The following is an 18,352-nucleotide window of genomic DNA, read 5'->3' as shown; positions in this document are numbered from 1 at the left end:
ACCTGAGCCGAAATCAAGAGTTGGATGCCTAAGCAACTGGGCCACCCAGGTGCCCCCAAAAGATTTTCTTGAAGCCAATGAACAGATTGAGAGGAAAACAGCAGGAAGGACATGTGTGTTTTCATGGAAGCATCTAGATTTCATAGGTAAGACTAAAAATGAATCGAAAAGGAATTTGACATTGGGGCTGAAGCAGCAAGGATATTGTTAGGAGACAAAAAAGGAGTTGATAAAGCCAGGATTTAATAGTTTATTGTAAAACTTTTGGGGAGGGATGGATCGTTCATTCTTTCCTTCACCAAGTATGAGATATTTCCTAGGTGCCAGATACTAGAACATAGGGATGAAAGGTAAGAATCCTTGATGCCTATGAACAAATGGGATGAGATATGTGCAGATAAGAAACATAAATACCTATAAAATAATTGCTTCAGTGGGAGATGCATGCAAAATGGGAAGAGCCTTTAAATATGCCTAAAGGAGTCAAGCAAGGCTTCACAAAGCAGATTATTCCTGAGCTTAAACCTGAAGGAGAAATTGGAGTTTGCTAAGTGGACAAATAGAGCAGGGACGTTCTAAGCAGAGGGAAGTATATGCAAAGTCATGAAAGGGCAAGGGGTGTCCTGGGAGTATAGAGGAAGAAGACATCAGGACATTTGGTGCCATTTTCCTTGAAGCCTCAGTAGCAGATTTTAGAGTGGGGGAAAAGTATTTCCCCAAATCTTTTTTCGTTTGTACATAAAAAATGTAATAGAATTAGTTAAGTGTTACACTTTAATTTATCAGCAACCATGGGAATTTTAGGTTTAGTGCTTCAAAAAGAGACAGCTGTTTGGATGGCAGCCCCAATTTAATTTCAGGGAAATTGGTTCTTGATCACTAGGGCTGCTTAGTGGGTATGGTAACTACCTGCCCCCAATTTAAGGAAAATGGCCTTTTATAAATGTGAGATCCTCCTTTTATAATGGAGATCTTTAAGACTTGACTCCTAAGAGTGAAAGCTTAGAAGTGACATCAGTTTGACACTGTCTGTGAGCCAAGTTTTTCTGCTTTTGTTTTTTTGTTTATTTGGTTGTTTTTTTGAGTGAAAGGAACAGTGAAATTCTGGTGATTAGCCAGGTAGTTAAGATTTGTGAAATTCAAATATTAGATATTAAAAACTACTTAATGTCTTTCTTATATCATCTTTGTCACTGCCTCCCCATCTCCTTTTTAAATTTTAGAAGTATTAGACCTTGGCTTGTGATCTTTCAGCATGATGTGTTTGAGGTGATTGCAGGGGATTCAAATAGAGAGATTCCACAGACAGTAGGTTTATTTAGTTAAACATCTAGGATTTCTGCCTTAAGTGGCTTCATATCTGCTACACATTAAAAACAGGAAACTGTATGTACTGTCCTACATACAGAGTCTTTTGAGGATAATAAATTTGCACTACTCTTATCCCAGTTCTGGCATCATTTTCCTTTTTTACGCCATTTTGTATAAAATGAAAAGGTGTTAAAAAAATAGGGGACTTGGAGAAGAGGGTTAGAGAAAGCTGTTTGCTATCAGAAACCCATCCTACGAGTATTGTAGATAATCAAAACTGCAAATGCTAAAAGAGATACCAGCCATCATACTGCTGGAATGTCTACAAATAAATCATCTGCAATATCACTCTTAATAGTTGTGGATATCAGATTTCAGCTGCACCTATCAAGGCTCAAACTTACAACATTTTTAGAGTGAGTTTCAGCTGAAGAAATATAATGAACACATACCCACTGAGCACCTCACTGGTGCATGGCACCATGGCTGGGCTTTATGGAATTTTCCAGAGAAATTCAAGACATGGTTGCTGTCTTTGAGGAGCTTACGGTCTGTTTGTAATAATGAATTGTCACAGATGTGAAACAATTTGGAGAGCAATAAAATGTGTGATCAATCAAAACCAAGTGATATGGTATAGGGAAAATGCCCTGATAAGACAGATAGGGCTTGAGATTTGTCTTACAGAATATGGGATTTAGAAACAGGGGGAAGGGAATTCCAGGACGTAATTATAGCATGATATAAAGCAGTGAGAACTCAGAATAGTGACAATATAGGCCATGGGGATAAGAGATATAACTAGAGTGAAGGGAAATAGAGTCAAACAGATAGAGTAGGGCCATATCCTAGAGCAGGAGTTGACAGATTTATCCTGTGAAGGGCCGGAAAGGAAATGTTTTAGATTTTGTGGGCCATATGGTCTCTGTCACAACTACTCAGTTCTGCTGTAGTATGAAAGTAGCCAGTCAATAAGTAAAGGAACGAGCATGTCTGTGTCTGTGTCCAGTAATTAATACACACACACACACACACACACACACACACACACACGCAGGCAGTGGCCTGAATTTAGCCCCCAGGCTGTAGTTTGCCAATCCCTGTCCTGGAGCCACAGTTCCCAAACTATGTGCCCAGCTGCACATAATGAACTCACGGGGGAGCCACAGGATATTTTAGATTTTTGAGGGAAATACAGTGATGCTTGACTTCTGCCTATAAATAATAGAAATAGTTTTCTACTCCTGTTGGAACAAATTACTGCGAACTTAGTGGCTGAAGACAACACTAAATTGTTCTCTTCGAGTTCTGTAGGTTAGAAGCCCAGCACAGATCTCTCACTAGGCTAAAATTAAGGTATTAGTAGGGCCACACTCCTTTCTGGGGGCTCCAGGGGGGATCCACTTCCTTGCCGTTTGCAACTTCTAGAGGCTGCTGGCATTCCTTGGCCCGTGGCCCTCTTCCTCCATCTTCAGAACCATCAGTGGTGGGTTGAGTCCTTCTCAAATCACATGCCTCCAGTGACCTTGCTTCTGTCATTGCCGCATCAACTCCGATTCTGCCTCTTCTGCCCTCACTCTTCTACTTTAAAGGACCCTTGTGATTACAATTGGATAATTCAGGATAATCTCCCTCTCTTAAGGTCAGCTGGTAAGTAACCTTAATTCCATCTGCAGCCTTAATTCCCCCTTGCCATGGAATCCTAATATAGTCACAGGTTTCAGGGATCAGTCATCAGGACATGACTTCTTTGGAGAGGACCGAGGACCATTATTCCGCCTACCACAGCCTGCCTCCTGGCCTTCGGAGATCCACTTACATCTCACATGCAAAATACATTTATCCCATCCCAACATCCCCCAAACTCTCAACTATTACAACAACTTTAAGTCTAAACTATCATCTAACCATCAGTAGCTCAGAATCCCCAAATCTCATCATCTGAATCAGGTGTGGGTCTGATGCATCCTGGCATAAAATTCCACTCCATCTGCAGTTGTGTCCCTTTTTTTGTATTTTGCTCTCAAGATATAATGGCAAGACAAGCATAGGATACCAGTTATAGATATTCCACTTCAGACGGAAAAGAAAATTGAAGGAAAATGGAGTCACAGGTCTCAAGCAATTTCAAAATCCAGTCCAACGAATTCCATTAAATTTCAAGACCTGGGAAGAATCTTCTGGGGCTTGTGGCTTCCTCCTATAAACTGAAGGCCCTGCCCTGTGGGCTCATGGCTGCACCCTCAGAGTCATCTTACCTTTCTCAGGAAAGGTAGCATGTATTTGCATCTGAGTTGTTGTATCAGCCTGTTTCCTGGCCTTAGAGTTTTGGAGGTCCACCAGCCTTCTTTCAATTTCATACTCTCTCCATCCCTTCAGTCCAGTCTGGCAGTTTTTGTGCTAGCACCCCATTCTCAAGAACCTTGTGGGTCTCCACATGTATGTCATGGATATTCATTCGGTCAGACAAGAAGCTCTTGACAGGTCTTTCCTAGATAATCCTATTTCTATTCTTGGCTTCTGCTGAGATGGCTGTGGTGATCTGAGTCTTTTGAAAGAGCTTTTTGTGTGACTGAATGCTCTGACCTTTTGATCTGAGATGTTAGCAAAAGGTTTTGTAGCTACAGCCTTGACTTTTTCTCCAGAGCATGCATGCTTTCCTGACAGTGAATGTCTTCATTTTAGCATCTTTTGCAATCTGCATAGGCTGAGGATGTCCAAAATCATTTAAGCCCTGGTTCCTTTTTGACAAATAGTTCTTTCCTGATCTGTGTGTTTCCTCCCACATTTTATGTCAGCAGCAGGAAGACACCCAGCCACGCTTTCACCACTTTACTTGGAAATCTCCTCAGCTAAATGTTTAGTTACATCATTTACAAGTTCTGCTTTTCCACAGAACTGTAGGACCCAATTCTGCTAAGCTTACTGCCACTGTGTAACAAGGACCACCTTCCCTCACATTTTCCATCAGCATGTTCTTCATTTCCTTCTGAGCCTTCACCAGCAGCACCATTAACATCCCTAATTCTCCTAGCCATCTGTTCACAGTGATTCAGATAGTCTCTGAGGACATTTGTGTTTTCTCTATCACGCTCCTCACTTCCATCTGAGCCCTCACCACAGAGCTGTTTAGTATCCGTATTTCTACCCACAGTCTGTTCAATCTAGAACCTAGATTACAATCTCGGCAATTTGTGTCATTCTCAAATTCGTTCAGCCTCTGCCCACTGCTCAACTCTAAAGCTGCTTCCGCATTTATGGGTATTTGTCACAGCAGTACCCCATTTCCAGGTACCAAAATCTGTTGCATTCCTTTTGAGTGCACCATATCTTTGTGAATCTGGGTTTTTGGTGGTTGCTGTGATAAAAAGTAATACATGAAAGTCAGTGTTGAATAAGAAGTGAGGGAAACTGTGTCCACTTTCATTCCAAAGTTCGAGTAGGGGTTCAGTACCCAACAGGCATGCACACACTTCCCATTAGTAAGTAATTGTGACTATTTTAAGAATGAAATAATTTATTTTCAATTCATATGCATTGATTTCTCACATAAATGCTACATTTTAGAACATAAATACCAACTAAATTGTTTGGACCTAACTGTTTAATAACTAGAACTGGTACATACCACTTTTGACCCAAAGGTGCCATGAAAAACTTGAGACTTCAGGGTGCCATGAACCAAGAAAGTTTGAGAACTTCTGTCTTAGAGGGATGTTGGATAGAGTAGTTGACGCCTCAGATGGTGACACTTCATTGTGTATTCTTGAATAGGGGAGTGACTTGAAACAATTCTAAAGAATATAGTTATAACTGTGTACTGCTTTGTGGTTTATAAGATCCTTTACATGAATCAGGTCAGCTGACAAATCTGGAAACAGGGTACAGGAAGTATTAAAGGCTCTTTATTGGAGGGACACCTGGCAGTTGAGTGACACCAGGCGGTTGAGTGACACCTGGCGGTTGAGTGACACCAGGCGGTTGAGGGTCTGACTCTTGATTTCGGTTCAAGTCATGATCTCACAGTTCGTGAGATTGAGCCCCGTGTCAGGCTCTGCGCTGACAACAAGGAGTCTGCTTGGGATTCTCTCTCCCTCTCTGTCTACCCCTCTCCTGCTCACACATGCATATGTGCACACATGCATGTGCTCTCTTTCAAAATAAATAAACTTTAAAGGCTATTGGAGTAACCTAGGTGTGAGGTGAACATCTGAAATAAGAATGGCTGTGAAAAAGGAAGGGTACAACAGACACTGTGAAGAAAAGTTCAAAAGATTTTGGTGACAGATAAGGCATATAAAGGAGAGGGAAGAATCAAAGATCACTGCAAAGTCTCAAATGTAGTACACTGGGATATTGGCAGGGTCATTGATAGAATTAATGACGTTGGGAAAAGGAATAGTTTCATGGAGTGGTGATGGTAGAAAGTAGCCTATAGGGGGTTAAGACAAGAGAATGAAGAGGAGATAGTGTCTAGTTACATACACCAGGATTGGGGAAGTGGAAGGAGATTAATAGAACAGTGAAGTCAAGCCAGGGTTTTTTGAGAAGAACTGGAATTTGAGAATCCATAATAACAGTATCTTGGTTAAGGTGGTGGTTACATGACTGTATACCTTTGTTAAAACTGATAGAACAACACACTTAAAAAGGTGCATTTCACTCTGTGTAAATTTTACCTGAATACATGAGAACAGAGCTTTAGTTTTCTTTTTAGTGAAGATACAATGCACATACCATTAATGTCACTGTTTTTAAGTGTACACTACAGAGGGTTTTAGTATATTCACAAATCGTTCAACTATCACCTTTACCTAACTCCAAAACTTTTCCACCACCCCAAAAAGCAACCACTTGTCCACTAGCAGCCACTCCACACTTCCCCTTCTCCAACCCCTGGGAACCACACAATCTACTTCCCTTTTTTCCCAATTTTCTTTTTATTGTGGTAAAATATTGTGGTAAAATAAAATTTACCATCCTAGCCATTTTTAAGTGTATAGTTAAGTGGCATTAAATATATTCATACTGTTATGCAACCATCGCCACCATTCATCCCCAGAACTCTTTTCATCTTGCAGAACTGAAATTCTATACCTATTAAACCATAATTCCCCATTCCCACTTCCCCAGCCCTTGGCAGCCACCATTCTACTTTCTGTCTCTACGATTTTGACTACTTGAAGTACCTCATGTAAGTGAAATCGTATAGTAATTTGTCTTTTTGTGACTGGCTTATTTTCACTTAGCATAATGTCTTTGGGCTTCATCCATGTTGTAGCCTGTGTCAAAATTTCCTTCTTTAAGGAAGAGTAATAATCACACACACACACACACACACACACACACACACATGCACAGTACATCTCGCTTATCCATTGGTCCATCAACAGACACTTGGGCTGCTTCCACATTCTAGCTTTTGTGATTCATAGTTTATTTGGTCTGATATTAGTATAGACACCATTTGTCTCTTTTAGTTACTATTTACCAATAGCCTTTCCTATCCTTTCACTTTCAAACTATTTGTGTCTTTTTTTCAAGTTTTTATTTATTTATTTTGAGAGAGAGAAAGAGAGTGCAGGAGGGACAGAGAGAATCCCAAGTAAGCTCCGCACTGTCAACATAGAGCCCAATGCAGGGCTCAAACCCACAAACCATGAGATCATGACCTGAGCTGAAGTCTGACACTTAACTGACTGAGCCACCCAGGTGCCCCCTATTTGTGTCTTTTTTTTTTATCTAAAGTTCATTTCCTGTAGTCAGTATATATTTAAATCATGTGGTTTTGTTTTGTTTTGTTTTGTTTTGTTTTGTTTTGTTTTGTTTTGTTTTTACCCATTACACCAATCTGTTTTTTGACTGGAGAGTTTAAACCGTTTACATTTAAAGCACTTACTGATAAGGAGGGACTGCTGTCATTTTGCTTCGTTTTCTGTATGGCTTCTAAGATTTTTTTTGTCCCTCATTTCCTCTATTACTGTCTTCTTTTGTGTTCAGTTGATTTTTTATAGTGAAAGATCTATTCCTAATTTCTTTTTGCGTATATTCTCTAGCTGTTTTCTTTGTGGCTACCATGGGATGACATGATCCTGTGATCAGGAGCAGCAAACAGCAGTCAGAGTACAGATAGCTTGTATTTGGAGGCAGGCTTATTTTGCCCACACTGGCCCCTACAAGCTGCTCTTAAAGTATGTGCACAGCTGCCTGCCATGGGGGCTGTGCGTGGATGGGAGATGGGTAGTTGCTGCCTTTCTAAGAGCTGAAATGTGTCAGTTTACCACTCAAGCCTTCTCCAGAATCCCATCTAATCTACTTCTTTTAAAAATAGTTTTAAAATAGGGGGCCCCTGGGTGGCTCAGTCTGTTAAGCATCTGACTTCGGCTCAGGTCATGATCTCGCGGTTTGCGAGTTTGAGCCCCGTGTCAGGCTCTGTGCTGACAGCTGAGAGCCTGGAGCTTCCTTCAGAGTTTGTGTCTCCCCCTCTCTCTGCCCTTCCCTTGCTCATGCTCTCTTTCTCTCTGTCTCTCAATAATAAATAAACTTTAAAAAATTTAAAAATATTTTTAAAATAGAATTTAAAGAAAAGACAAGAAACCGTTCTTCATCCGTGACTTGAAGGAAAGATATAATCATAAAAATGTGAACGTTAGTAGGTTGGAGTAGAGTAAGTGTTTGTGGAAGGGCTCACATATAATGACTTTATTCTTTTCTGTGTAGTCAGAATCTAATTTAATATTAGTAAGGTGGAGGTAAGGAAGAATTCCTTTTAAGGAGAGACGAGGCCTACAAAACCCCTGGGCAATGATCCAAGAAGTCCAAAGATTTTTTTTTTAAATCATAAATTTGTAGTATACCAGGTGTGTACAACTCAACATTATTGTGATCCTAGGTTCAAGGGGTGCCTGGGTGGCTCAGTCGGTTAAGCATCCAACTTTGGCTCAGGTCGTGATCTCTTGGTTCATGGGTTCAAGCTCTGCATCAGGCTCTATGCTGACAGCTCAGAGCCTGGATCCTGCTTTGGATTCTGTGTCTCCTCTCTCTGCCCCTCCCCTGCTTGTGAGTGCTCTCTCTCTCTCTCTCTCAAAAATAAATAAACATTAAATTTTTTTATTTAAAAAATTGTAATCCTAGGTTCTAGAATTAAATAGGAATTGGTCACTCGAATTGACAGTTTTTAAAAGTGAAGTTTAAAAAAAAGTAAAATTCAGGTTTTGTCTTCTACACCTTACATTGTTTGACCCTACGTTTACTGTTGTTCATTTGGAAAGGGAAATAAAGGAGACTGAGCAAGAGCCAGAGCTGGGGTCCAGCCTCCACTAACGGATATGTAGTGGAAGGTTGTAGGGGACTTTGTTGTCCATTGGTGCTGTAACTTCTGTGATCAACATTTGAATGAAGAACTGTGTAGACATTTTTATGTTAGTATTTGATTGATTTCTAATATATAGGGTACAGCATTTGATCCCTGACTTTCAGTTTGGTCCTGAATTGTTTACCTGTAGTCATCTGACAGTCTGAGCAGCTCCCCCTTAATCTTACCAGTATTTGGTTCTGTCCTAGCTCTGCAATTTAGTCTTCTCTCATTGTCTAGAATGTCATCTCTCCCACTTCGTGATTCTAAAAGACCTGAAAATTTAAAGAACACAGTATTTCTTAGGACTTGTGACCATTTTACCTTTTCAACCAAAGCGACTAGTCAACAGTATGACTTCGTCATTTTGACATGTAATTTGCAAAGGCAGTAGATTCCCATCCTGGTTCCTGAAAGTGTAGATGTTCAAACTTAGGCTGAATATTCTACATTGGTGGCCTCTATTAAATAGGAGCATCTCAGAGATCATAGAATTTTTCAACAGATCCTCAGCATTGATATGCTTCTTCTTCCTTCTTCTTTCAGGTTGACAATAAATGCCCTTGCCCAGAAGCTCAATGCTTATTGGAAGGAAAAGACCTCCCAAGAGAATTTTGAGACCTCAGCCATAGCCAGGCCAATACCGTGAGTAGTAAATGTAGAATATAGAAATGTCAGGGGTTAATGTCCATAGAGCAAATGGAAGGAACAAGGGTAAGATGGTGCTTTCACATAGGAAGTTTAATTAACTAAAAATAGGAAATAACAGGTACTGATTCATCATTCTGTAGACTTCTTCATTCTGGTTTAACACTTGTGTGGCTTGGGTCATAAATATGCAGAGTTTAGTACTGTCAGTTTATCCTACAGGCAGTGTGATATAGTGGAAGATGATGACCATTTAAATGAGACACTCCTGGGTTGAAACTCTGGATCTGCTTAATAGTTTGGGTGAGCTTGGGTAAGTAAGTTACTTCACCTCTGTAAGAATATGAAATGAGCATAACATTTGTAGCATAGTGCCTGGCATATAGTAGGTGTTCAGAAATGTTAGCAAACTTCCCTTCTCTTTATTCTTAGTGAACATTGTTGGACCTGTACCAAGGCATTTGAGGGTTGAAGTAGAGAACCCAGCATATCAGGAAAAAAGTAGAATTTATTGAGTCTAGGATGGCGAATTACATACAGAAGTGTGGATCAGGATGACATGCCTCAGTAACCAGGAAAGGGTAAAACAGAGGATAGAATACATACCAACACATATATAATCAGTTACATCCCTATCATGACAAGGATTAGAGTGTTAAAAGATTTTGGGGTTGACATCCATGCACTTTTTTTTTAATGGAAGTTATCAGGCAAATGTATGATAACAAAATTTTGTTTTGGTGCAACATGACTGACTGTTGTGTGAATATCACTCTAAAGATCTCTGCTCATGTATAACCTCTGTGGTTTTCAAAGAAATGCCAGCTAGGACAAGATGCCATTTTTTTGCCTTTCAAATAAGCAGTGATAAATGCCATTAAACAGATGTTCATATATTGCTAGAGAGTGTGTGTATATGTTATTCAACCTTTCTGGAGGCAGAATTGTAATAATTATTATTCTTTATTGAGTACTTACATGCCAGTCAACTGGTCTAAGTTTTTTACATGTATTTAGATTTATTGAATCGTTAACAACAACCCTGTGGGATAGACAGATGGTATTATTACCTTTTTACTGACACTGATATACTGAGAGCTTAAGTAACTTGCTCAAGATGAGACAAGTAGAAAGTGGTAGATACGAAGTTCAAATATAGGCAGTCAGACCCCCAAGCCCAAGTGCTTAGCCATAACGCTCTTCTGGAAGGATGCAGTAGGGGAGTATGGATGGTACAGCCCCTTCAACTACCTATTTATTGCAATCACAGCTAAATGCCTCTCCTACCTGCCTGGTTGGAAGGATCCTCCATAGTCTGATATAGCCTAAGGCAAGGATTTGCTGTCTCTAATGCTTCTCTCCAAGGCAGTCACATTGGCATGCTTCTGCATGCAACTCTTCTGTGCATCCACATGCCAAACCAAAGCCAACACGACCTTTCCTCTTCCCTCCCACTGCTGCTGAAACTGCCCTTTTCTGTCTCTGGCTCTAAATTAAGCAGTAGCTGTATGGAAATAAATAGACACCAGAGGTCAGGCCTGAGCTTAGAGCTTGGACGTTTCAAGGCTAGAGCAGCCTGGAGGTAGGAGATAAGGAAGCCATATATCCAAAAACACGAATTTTCCATGTTAAAGCAGACTTTTAAACAAGAAGAGGACACTGTGTTTGAGTGGTAGAAATATGCATGCCTTTTATTTTCTTTTTCATATCTTCCTGTGTTTTCCAGTTTTTCTGTAATGAGCTTATGTTACTTATAAAGAAAAAAAGCATTATTTAAACAAAATAAAGACTAAAGAAAAAGATACAAACTAAGACATAAAAGAACTCTTATCACTCTATTGAAAATGGGTACTGGTAAGAGCAGTATAAATGTGACATACGCACATCATGCTCTAAATTACATGTTTCTCAGACTGACCCTTGGTACCCCTGTGCCCTCTTTCTGTTTCTTTTCTCCAGCCTTCTCCCTCCAGTCTGCTTTTCACACCTTAGTTGCTGACTACTTCTGTTCTATATGGACCACCTCCTTTCATAGAGAAACACATTTGCTCTAAGGTGTAGGTGACTGGGTTATGCTTCCTGGCAGGGATTTGAGTGGCTTTGTATCTTAAGCATAGACCTCTAGAAGGATTTTGCCTTAATTTCACTCAGTTGTTAGACTGAAGCCACCCTTTCTAGTTACGAGATTTAATCACATTTATAGGAGTTTTTAAGATTAATGTTAAGGATACCAACCTAATAAAATTTTGGTTGAAGTGTAAAAAAAGACTTTTAAATGGACAAAAAGAGAGGACTAGGGAGTCTGCGGGGAAATGGGGAAGACTTTTTGATGATGATGCTTCCATAACCCCCACAAATGCATTTTAAACTTGTTACACAGTTGGATAGAAGCAAATACAATGATTCCATGGGTTTTGTTTCTTGGTAATATTGTAATATATATTCTTCCTTGTTAATTTTTAGAGTTAAAATGATCCTCTTGTTTGCTTAGAATAAGAGATACTGGAAAATATTATTTAGTTCCATAAATAATGGTAGCTTACCATGTTAAGACTTGTTACTATTTTTCTTATCCATGTTTGGTATAATTCTATTATTATTTTCTTTGTGAAGTTCAAGATGTGTGTTTTAAACACTTAGACCATAGCATTACGGTTCTAACACAATTCATATATAAAATTTTATTCTTTCCCTTTTAGGGTGTGCCTTTCTAACATAAGAGCACAGAGCTAGGATATACACAGTCATACTTCTGTTTTCCTTCATTCAGGAAGATTCCCGACCAGACATGGGTACAGTGTGATGAGTGTCTTAAATGGAGGAAGCTTCCTGGCAAGGTTGATCCATCTACATTACCTGCAAGATGGTTCTGTTACTATAATTCCCATCCAAAGTACAGGTAAGGTTATTATGCCAGAGAAAATGCCTGATTTGTCTCTCTGTTCTAAAACACTTTTAAAAAGCTCTTTTGAGTACGGTTGACATGTAATGTTACATTGGTTGGTCATGTATGGCATGAGCATAGTGACTCAGTAACTCTGTATATTATACTGTGCTCACAAGTGTGGCTACCATCTGTCACCGTATGGCACTATTACACTACCACTGACTATATTGCCCATGCTCTACCTCTTTTTCCTGTGACTTACTCATTCCATAACTGGACTCCCACTCCCTTTCACTCACTTTGCCCACTAAAACACTTTTTATCTCAAGTCCATACTCTTCAGCCTGGCATCCAAGCCTCTTGCTAACTGATCCCACCCTATCTATCCAACCTTATTTTTAACCCAAATCATATGCTTTAGCCAGGCTTCTGGCTTCAGTATTTCCAACACATGCCATGCTTATTCCCTCTCCCATGACTTGATAATGTTATTCTGCTTGCTTACAGTGACGTTCTGCATTCCATCTGCCTATCCAAATCATATCCATCTGGGAAGCTTAAGTATTTTGTGTGATACTTCTCCTGTTGACAATAGTTTACAGTGATTTTATGCTAGCTTCCCATGGTATTTAATTCTTGACATTTGTTTGCATACTGTTTTGTATTTTTTTTAGATGCTTTTCATATGTATATGCTTTGGCTCTTCAAAAGATTGTAAACTATTCAAGAACAAGGGCTTTACATTTCACGTTTAGTTGATGATTTCACTCATATGCTTCCTATGCCTGAATCTATTATAGTACATATTGTACATTTAATGCCATTTGTTTGCATGTCCCTTGAAGCATCTAACATCTAGATAGTGCCTGGCATACCCATGAGCATTTATTTCAATTTAACAAATACTTATTTGACTCAGTAATCACAGAGACTCAAAATAATTATCCTGTTTGCTTCAATTAGCTGTGATTTTCTTAATATTTTTTCTGCACAATAGCAGTAGAAAAAAAGGCACTAAAACAGGGTATGCTTTTTAGAAAAAAAATGTTTAAAATGGAGGAAATTCAGTAAGTGAGGTCTAGGTCTGTAATGAGTAAGCATTCCCCCATAGTCTCCAGATGTGCCTAAGCACCTCTTCCTGGAGAATAACTGGGATTGTGTGATTGGAATATGGGACTGAGTGCTTAGGAGTCTCATTTTTTAATCCTGTATCTCCTGTCAGTTTCTACTCAATCTGAGAGACATACCCTTCCAGGACACTGCCTCCTTATAAAATGGGTGTAATAGGCGCCTGAGTGATTCAGTTGGTTAAGTGTCTGACTCTTGATTTCAGCTCAGGTCATGATTTCATGGTTCATGGGGTCAAACCCCACATCGGGCTATGTGCTGATAGTGTGGAACCTTTTTGGAATTCTCTCTCTCTCAAGATAAATAAATAAACTTTAAAATAAAATAGTTTTAATAGAGGGTTTCCAACTATTACTAATTTTTGCTTATTTGTTCCTAGGACTGCTTTTGATCTTTGAATACACTTTCTAGTACTCCTTTTAGTGTTAACTCCTAAAATTCTCTTCCTTGTGCTTTACATATAACAGATGTCTTTCAATTTATAGAATCCTCCTTTCTTTCCTCTTTGCTAATCTGTTGTGTGGTTTTTGCAGTGTAAGCTCCTAATCCCTTACTGTTTCTCTCTCTCATAGCCTTTGATTTTCTTCAGGCATCATCACCTAGTTTAGGGATTCTTGTGCTTCTAAACTGCACTTTGGGAATTACTTTCTTAGTAAACAAGAGGCAAAAGACCCAGGTTCTACTGTTAACAATAATCTCTGTATGGAACCTCAAACAGGTCTCTCTTGAAACTCACTGTGTAAAAATAAAGATTATGCTTCTTGCTGTCCACCACAATAGGAACTTTGTAGCTGTCATATACTTTGAATGTCATGGGAGAAAGGTGATATATGCACCAAAAGAATTAGATGATGCCTTGAAATAAGAATTGCTACATGTTAACCTGCATACAGGTTTTGTGATGTGGGTGGAATCTGAACTCTGTGAGGTTAGAGGGTTGTTAACCTCAATGACCTATCTTGTCATAGTTGTAAGGAAAGTAAAGGGTAAAACTGAAAAGCACATTTTGTTTCCAAAAGATGATTTCTTCTCTGTACTGCAGGAGATGCTCTGTTCCAGAGGAGCAAGAACTCAGCGATGAAGACCTGTACTTGAACAAAGCCAAGAAACAGTTGAGTATACTTAAGGTTCTAGATCATAAGGTAGAGGAGCCTGACTCTAATAGGACAGGGGACCTTTGAGAAGAGAGATTTTTTTTTCTTTTTTGATTTTTAACTATTTCCCTCTCACTTCTCTATTCTACCAGTTCTTTATTCCTGCTGATCATCACCTGAGTGTCTAATTAGTGATTGTCTTTAGTCTCTCACCTTCCCCTCCCTGTCTCTCGTTTGATGGGACATTTGAACTCTCTCTTAAGTAGCAGAGTTTAGGAAGGCACCCTCAGTTATTCAGTGAGGCCCACACTATTTTTAAATTGGTAGGAACATTATATATAACCTAAATCTGCAATTGGTAATCCATTTCAGACGGAGAAATTTCATGAATGAACTAAATAGCACTTTTATCTTCTCCTAGAGATCAAGCTCTTGAGAAGAAGAAGCTGCCAGTGGACAGTGAGAACCACCAGGTGAGAGACAGCCCATCATCTTTTTTTTCTCACATGAAATTTTCCCCAACAGAGGACATAGGTGGAAGGAAGCAAAAATCTTGAAAGCTGCATAAAAATCATGAAACGTTTCTCCTGGTGGTCTTTTTTTCTGTTGAATCTTTTGATTTTGCTTTGATCTCCTGTTACTGATGTTCAGATCGCCAAAAATAGAAGAGCCAAATCATATATTTCCCAGATTGGGATTCCATACTGATTCTGGACAGTGTGAATATCACTTTCAATGTCACAGAATATTCAGGGTTGCATTCCATTCTCATACAGGCTGCTCCTGTTGAGTGTCTGTTTTTTCCTCAATCTCCTTTCTTCCAGGATTCAGGGGTGATTCCTTCCTCCTTCCTCTTGGGAAGAAGGGTTGGTTCTTTGTGCCCCTGCCCTCTCCCCGCTTTCAGGCTGGCTGGCTTTATAAAGACTCTGCTGTTTTGAATTTTCAGGAGCACTGTCTCTCGGACATGGTTGCCCAGCTCCGGACGCTGAAGGGTGCAATAAGGTTGGCCGTCCTCTCAGGGACACTCCTTTCCTGACAGCCACCATAGCACCCATGTATCTTCCCCACCCAACCTTGCCTTTCTGCATGATTGTCCTCTTGACCGTCTTTCCCAGAGATATCTGCTAGTCGCATGTTAGATTCACCTTCTACCCGCTCAATCAGGGTAGGTCAGACTGGTGAGGATAGAGGCAATTTATTCTTCTTCTGACATCCTACCGAAACCCGGGTATATGAATACACAGGTTTCAGACCCTAATGTCTTGGCTTAGTAGTCTGATCTGGAGATTGGGAGATTTCCTGGGACCGCCCTGTCCTCATTCAGTTTGCCTTCCCATTACATCCCTCCACCTTCATCATCTGTACTGTCTTCATAAGCTGGCTCTTCCACAAGATCTTAGATGCATGTCTCTGTGTGTGTGCATTGTGGATATACATTAGTCTCTCGCATGCATTTCTCCAAAACCAGCACTGACACTCGCTGCAATGCTTATTCCTTCCACCCCTGCCAGCATCACAGATTTCAGAGGAGTGAAAATCCAGCCTTAAAACTGGGTCACAGGAGAGAATTAGGTGGTGATTAGGGGGCCTGGGTTTTATGTTGTGGGTGGGATGACTGTAGGAGCTAATAAGTGAGTTGGGGAGGTCTGTCCAGCTGATAAGGTTATAACTGAACTGGGTTCAGTGTTCTAGTGTACATTACCGTGTGCTGTTTGTTTTGTGTAAGAAACCAGTTTCTTTTTATTTGGCCAAGTGTTTTCTCCAAGCATCAGAAGGATTGACTCATCCTTTGGTATTTCATTTGAAATTAGGATTTTTATGAATCATTTCTCTCTTTGCTAGGTGTTCACTAATCCACTGAGGATTCCTGCTATTCAAGATATGGATGAATTGAACAATAAGACAATTGGATATGAGGGAATTGATAGTCCTAGCCGGCCTCCATCTGTTGGAGAAGAAAGCAGGACACCTTCTCTTCAGCTTAAGCCTCTGGATTCCAGTATTTTTCAATTTTCCAGGTGGGTAAAACATAGTCTCTCTTCAATAGTAAACCTCAGGTCCATTTTCCTGTAAAGTAGGTATGGTTATCGTGTTTATGTGTATGTTTCTCCTAAGGCCTAGCATGGAACTCAGATGGAGAAATACCATTTGGAGCTGATAGACTTGTGTGTTGCATGTACTTCCAATTTTTTTGACATTACACCTGCTATGTCAAGTCTGTCTCTCTCTTTTGAGCTAGTCATCTGACAAATACTCATTTATGTACTATGTCTTCACATTATGTTGGGAACTATGTGAGTGAAATAACGGGCGTAAAAACTCTTTGAAAAGCATAATATGCAATCCAGATATAAGGGAGTGGTACCTAGATAAGCATTACTTCTCTCCTTACATTTAGTCCTGTAGGGCCCCGTAGGCCTAACATGTCGGTCACATATAAATAATAATGATTAGAAGTTTGTGTCAGTATTGATATGAGTTTAGTCAGGGTCTTCCCATGTCCATCTTCTAGCACCTCCTCAGTACGATTTTGTTCATCTTTATAACAGGAAGAAGCATACCTTTCCTTTTTCTTAAATAACAGGAGTGTTTGAAGTGCTGAAAGATACAACTGCCCCTCTACTACCATGAGACTGGAACTCAGGGCTCCTAATTATGACTTGCCTTCTCCTCTCTACTATGCTTCTCACTTCTGGCAGGGCCAAACCATAAGGCAGATAACAGAGTTGCTCTCTAAAAGTAGAAACTTCTGCAGTCATCAGTAATGTGATGATTATATAAAGGGTTGTTTTCTTAGGTGGGTCTCTTCAGCTTCTCATCTAGATAGACATCTCTGCATGTGTGCAGGTCTCCTATTCTGTGATTCTTCACAATTAAGCCCCATAGATAATGGAAGAATCATGTGACCCCCCTTCCATCCCCCACCCCTGAACATGAGCAGAAAGTCTCAAGAGGAAGTAAGCTATTAGGAGTAAAACTAACACAACGCTAAAGGAATTAAATGAGAATCTGTATGAAATTATCTAGAACAGTGCCTTGGAAGATAATAGGTACTCAGTAACTAATGTTAAATCTGAGTGATACTGAAGGAGCAATTTCTAAGATTGAACTGTGCCACAAAATATGATCCATTCAGTCTCAGGGCCTTGAGTCTAATTCAACTCTGTTCCTATCCATTGTTTTCCAACTCCCATTGTATATTGGGAGGGATAGACAGTAAAGTGTTGTGTGTTTTCAAAGCACATTGTTATCTCTCTACTTTGATTTCCTTGAGATGGTCACACACCCAAATTGCCACTGCCGTATCAATGTTTCATTGCCCTTGCAGGCTATTCTTTCCCTTCTGTGACAACTTTTCCTTTTGCTTCAGTGTTTGTTTTGATACTCTAGAGTGGTTTCTGGTAATCTGAAGGAGATTGCAAATGCTGATATATATATATGTGTGTGTGTGTGTGTGTGTGTGTGTGTGTGTGTGTGTGTGTATTTTATGAGTGCAGTATGGCAGTACATCCATTGGGTGGCATACTTCATCATCCTTTAATGGGATTTCCGTATGAGTTGTTTATGGAGCTGCTATATCTAGATTTGGGTTTTGGCTATAGAGGATAGGTAAAGTACTTCAATCATGTGTAATTTTAATTTGACAATAATATTCTTTCAAGGGAAAGAGATACGTGATAATTGATGCTGCTAACGTTATGTTTTATGTAAGGTCGGTAAGATGATTTTGTCATTTTAAGCTACATGTATAAAGGGATTCAGATTGATTGCAAAGAGTCTGCCTTTTTATAGAGAAAAATGAAGGTACACAAGAGTTTAGTAAAATTTACAGGGTTTTCTTGGTAAAACAGTGTTTGAAATAATAGGTTTATTCAGGAGTTACAAAGGTCCCTGTTATTATCAAAACCTAAAGCTAATAAGGCTCCTTGG

The 18,352-nt window shown here is 39.7% G+C and overlaps 1 protein-coding gene across 2 annotated transcripts in view; it reads left to right on the top strand.

The window, feature by feature from the left end:
* MORC4 (MORC family CW-type zinc finger 4) overlaps positions 1 to 18,352 on the top strand; it is a 51,098-nt gene that overhangs the window by 20,249 nt on the left and 12,497 nt on the right. For both annotated transcript variants that reach the window (XM_023248882.2, XM_023248881.2), the window contains exons 10-14: positions 9,212 to 9,310; positions 12,084 to 12,212; positions 14,371 to 14,439; positions 14,844 to 14,895; positions 16,265 to 16,440. In XM_023248882.2, coding sequence (XP_023104650.1) covers positions 9,212 to 9,310; positions 12,084 to 12,212; positions 14,371 to 14,439; positions 14,844 to 14,895; positions 16,265 to 16,440 — 525 coding nt within the window. The remainder of the gene's footprint in view (positions 1 to 9,211; positions 9,311 to 12,083; positions 12,213 to 14,370; positions 14,440 to 14,843; positions 14,896 to 16,264; positions 16,441 to 18,352) is intronic.

The sequence above is a fragment of the Felis catus genome, chromosome X (genome assembly GCF_018350175.1).
Source record: "Felis catus isolate Fca126 chromosome X, F.catus_Fca126_mat1.0, whole genome shotgun sequence".
Lineage (NCBI taxonomy): Eukaryota > Metazoa > Chordata > Mammalia > Carnivora > Felidae > Felis > Felis catus.
This window is presented reverse-complemented; position numbering and strand designations above follow the sequence as displayed.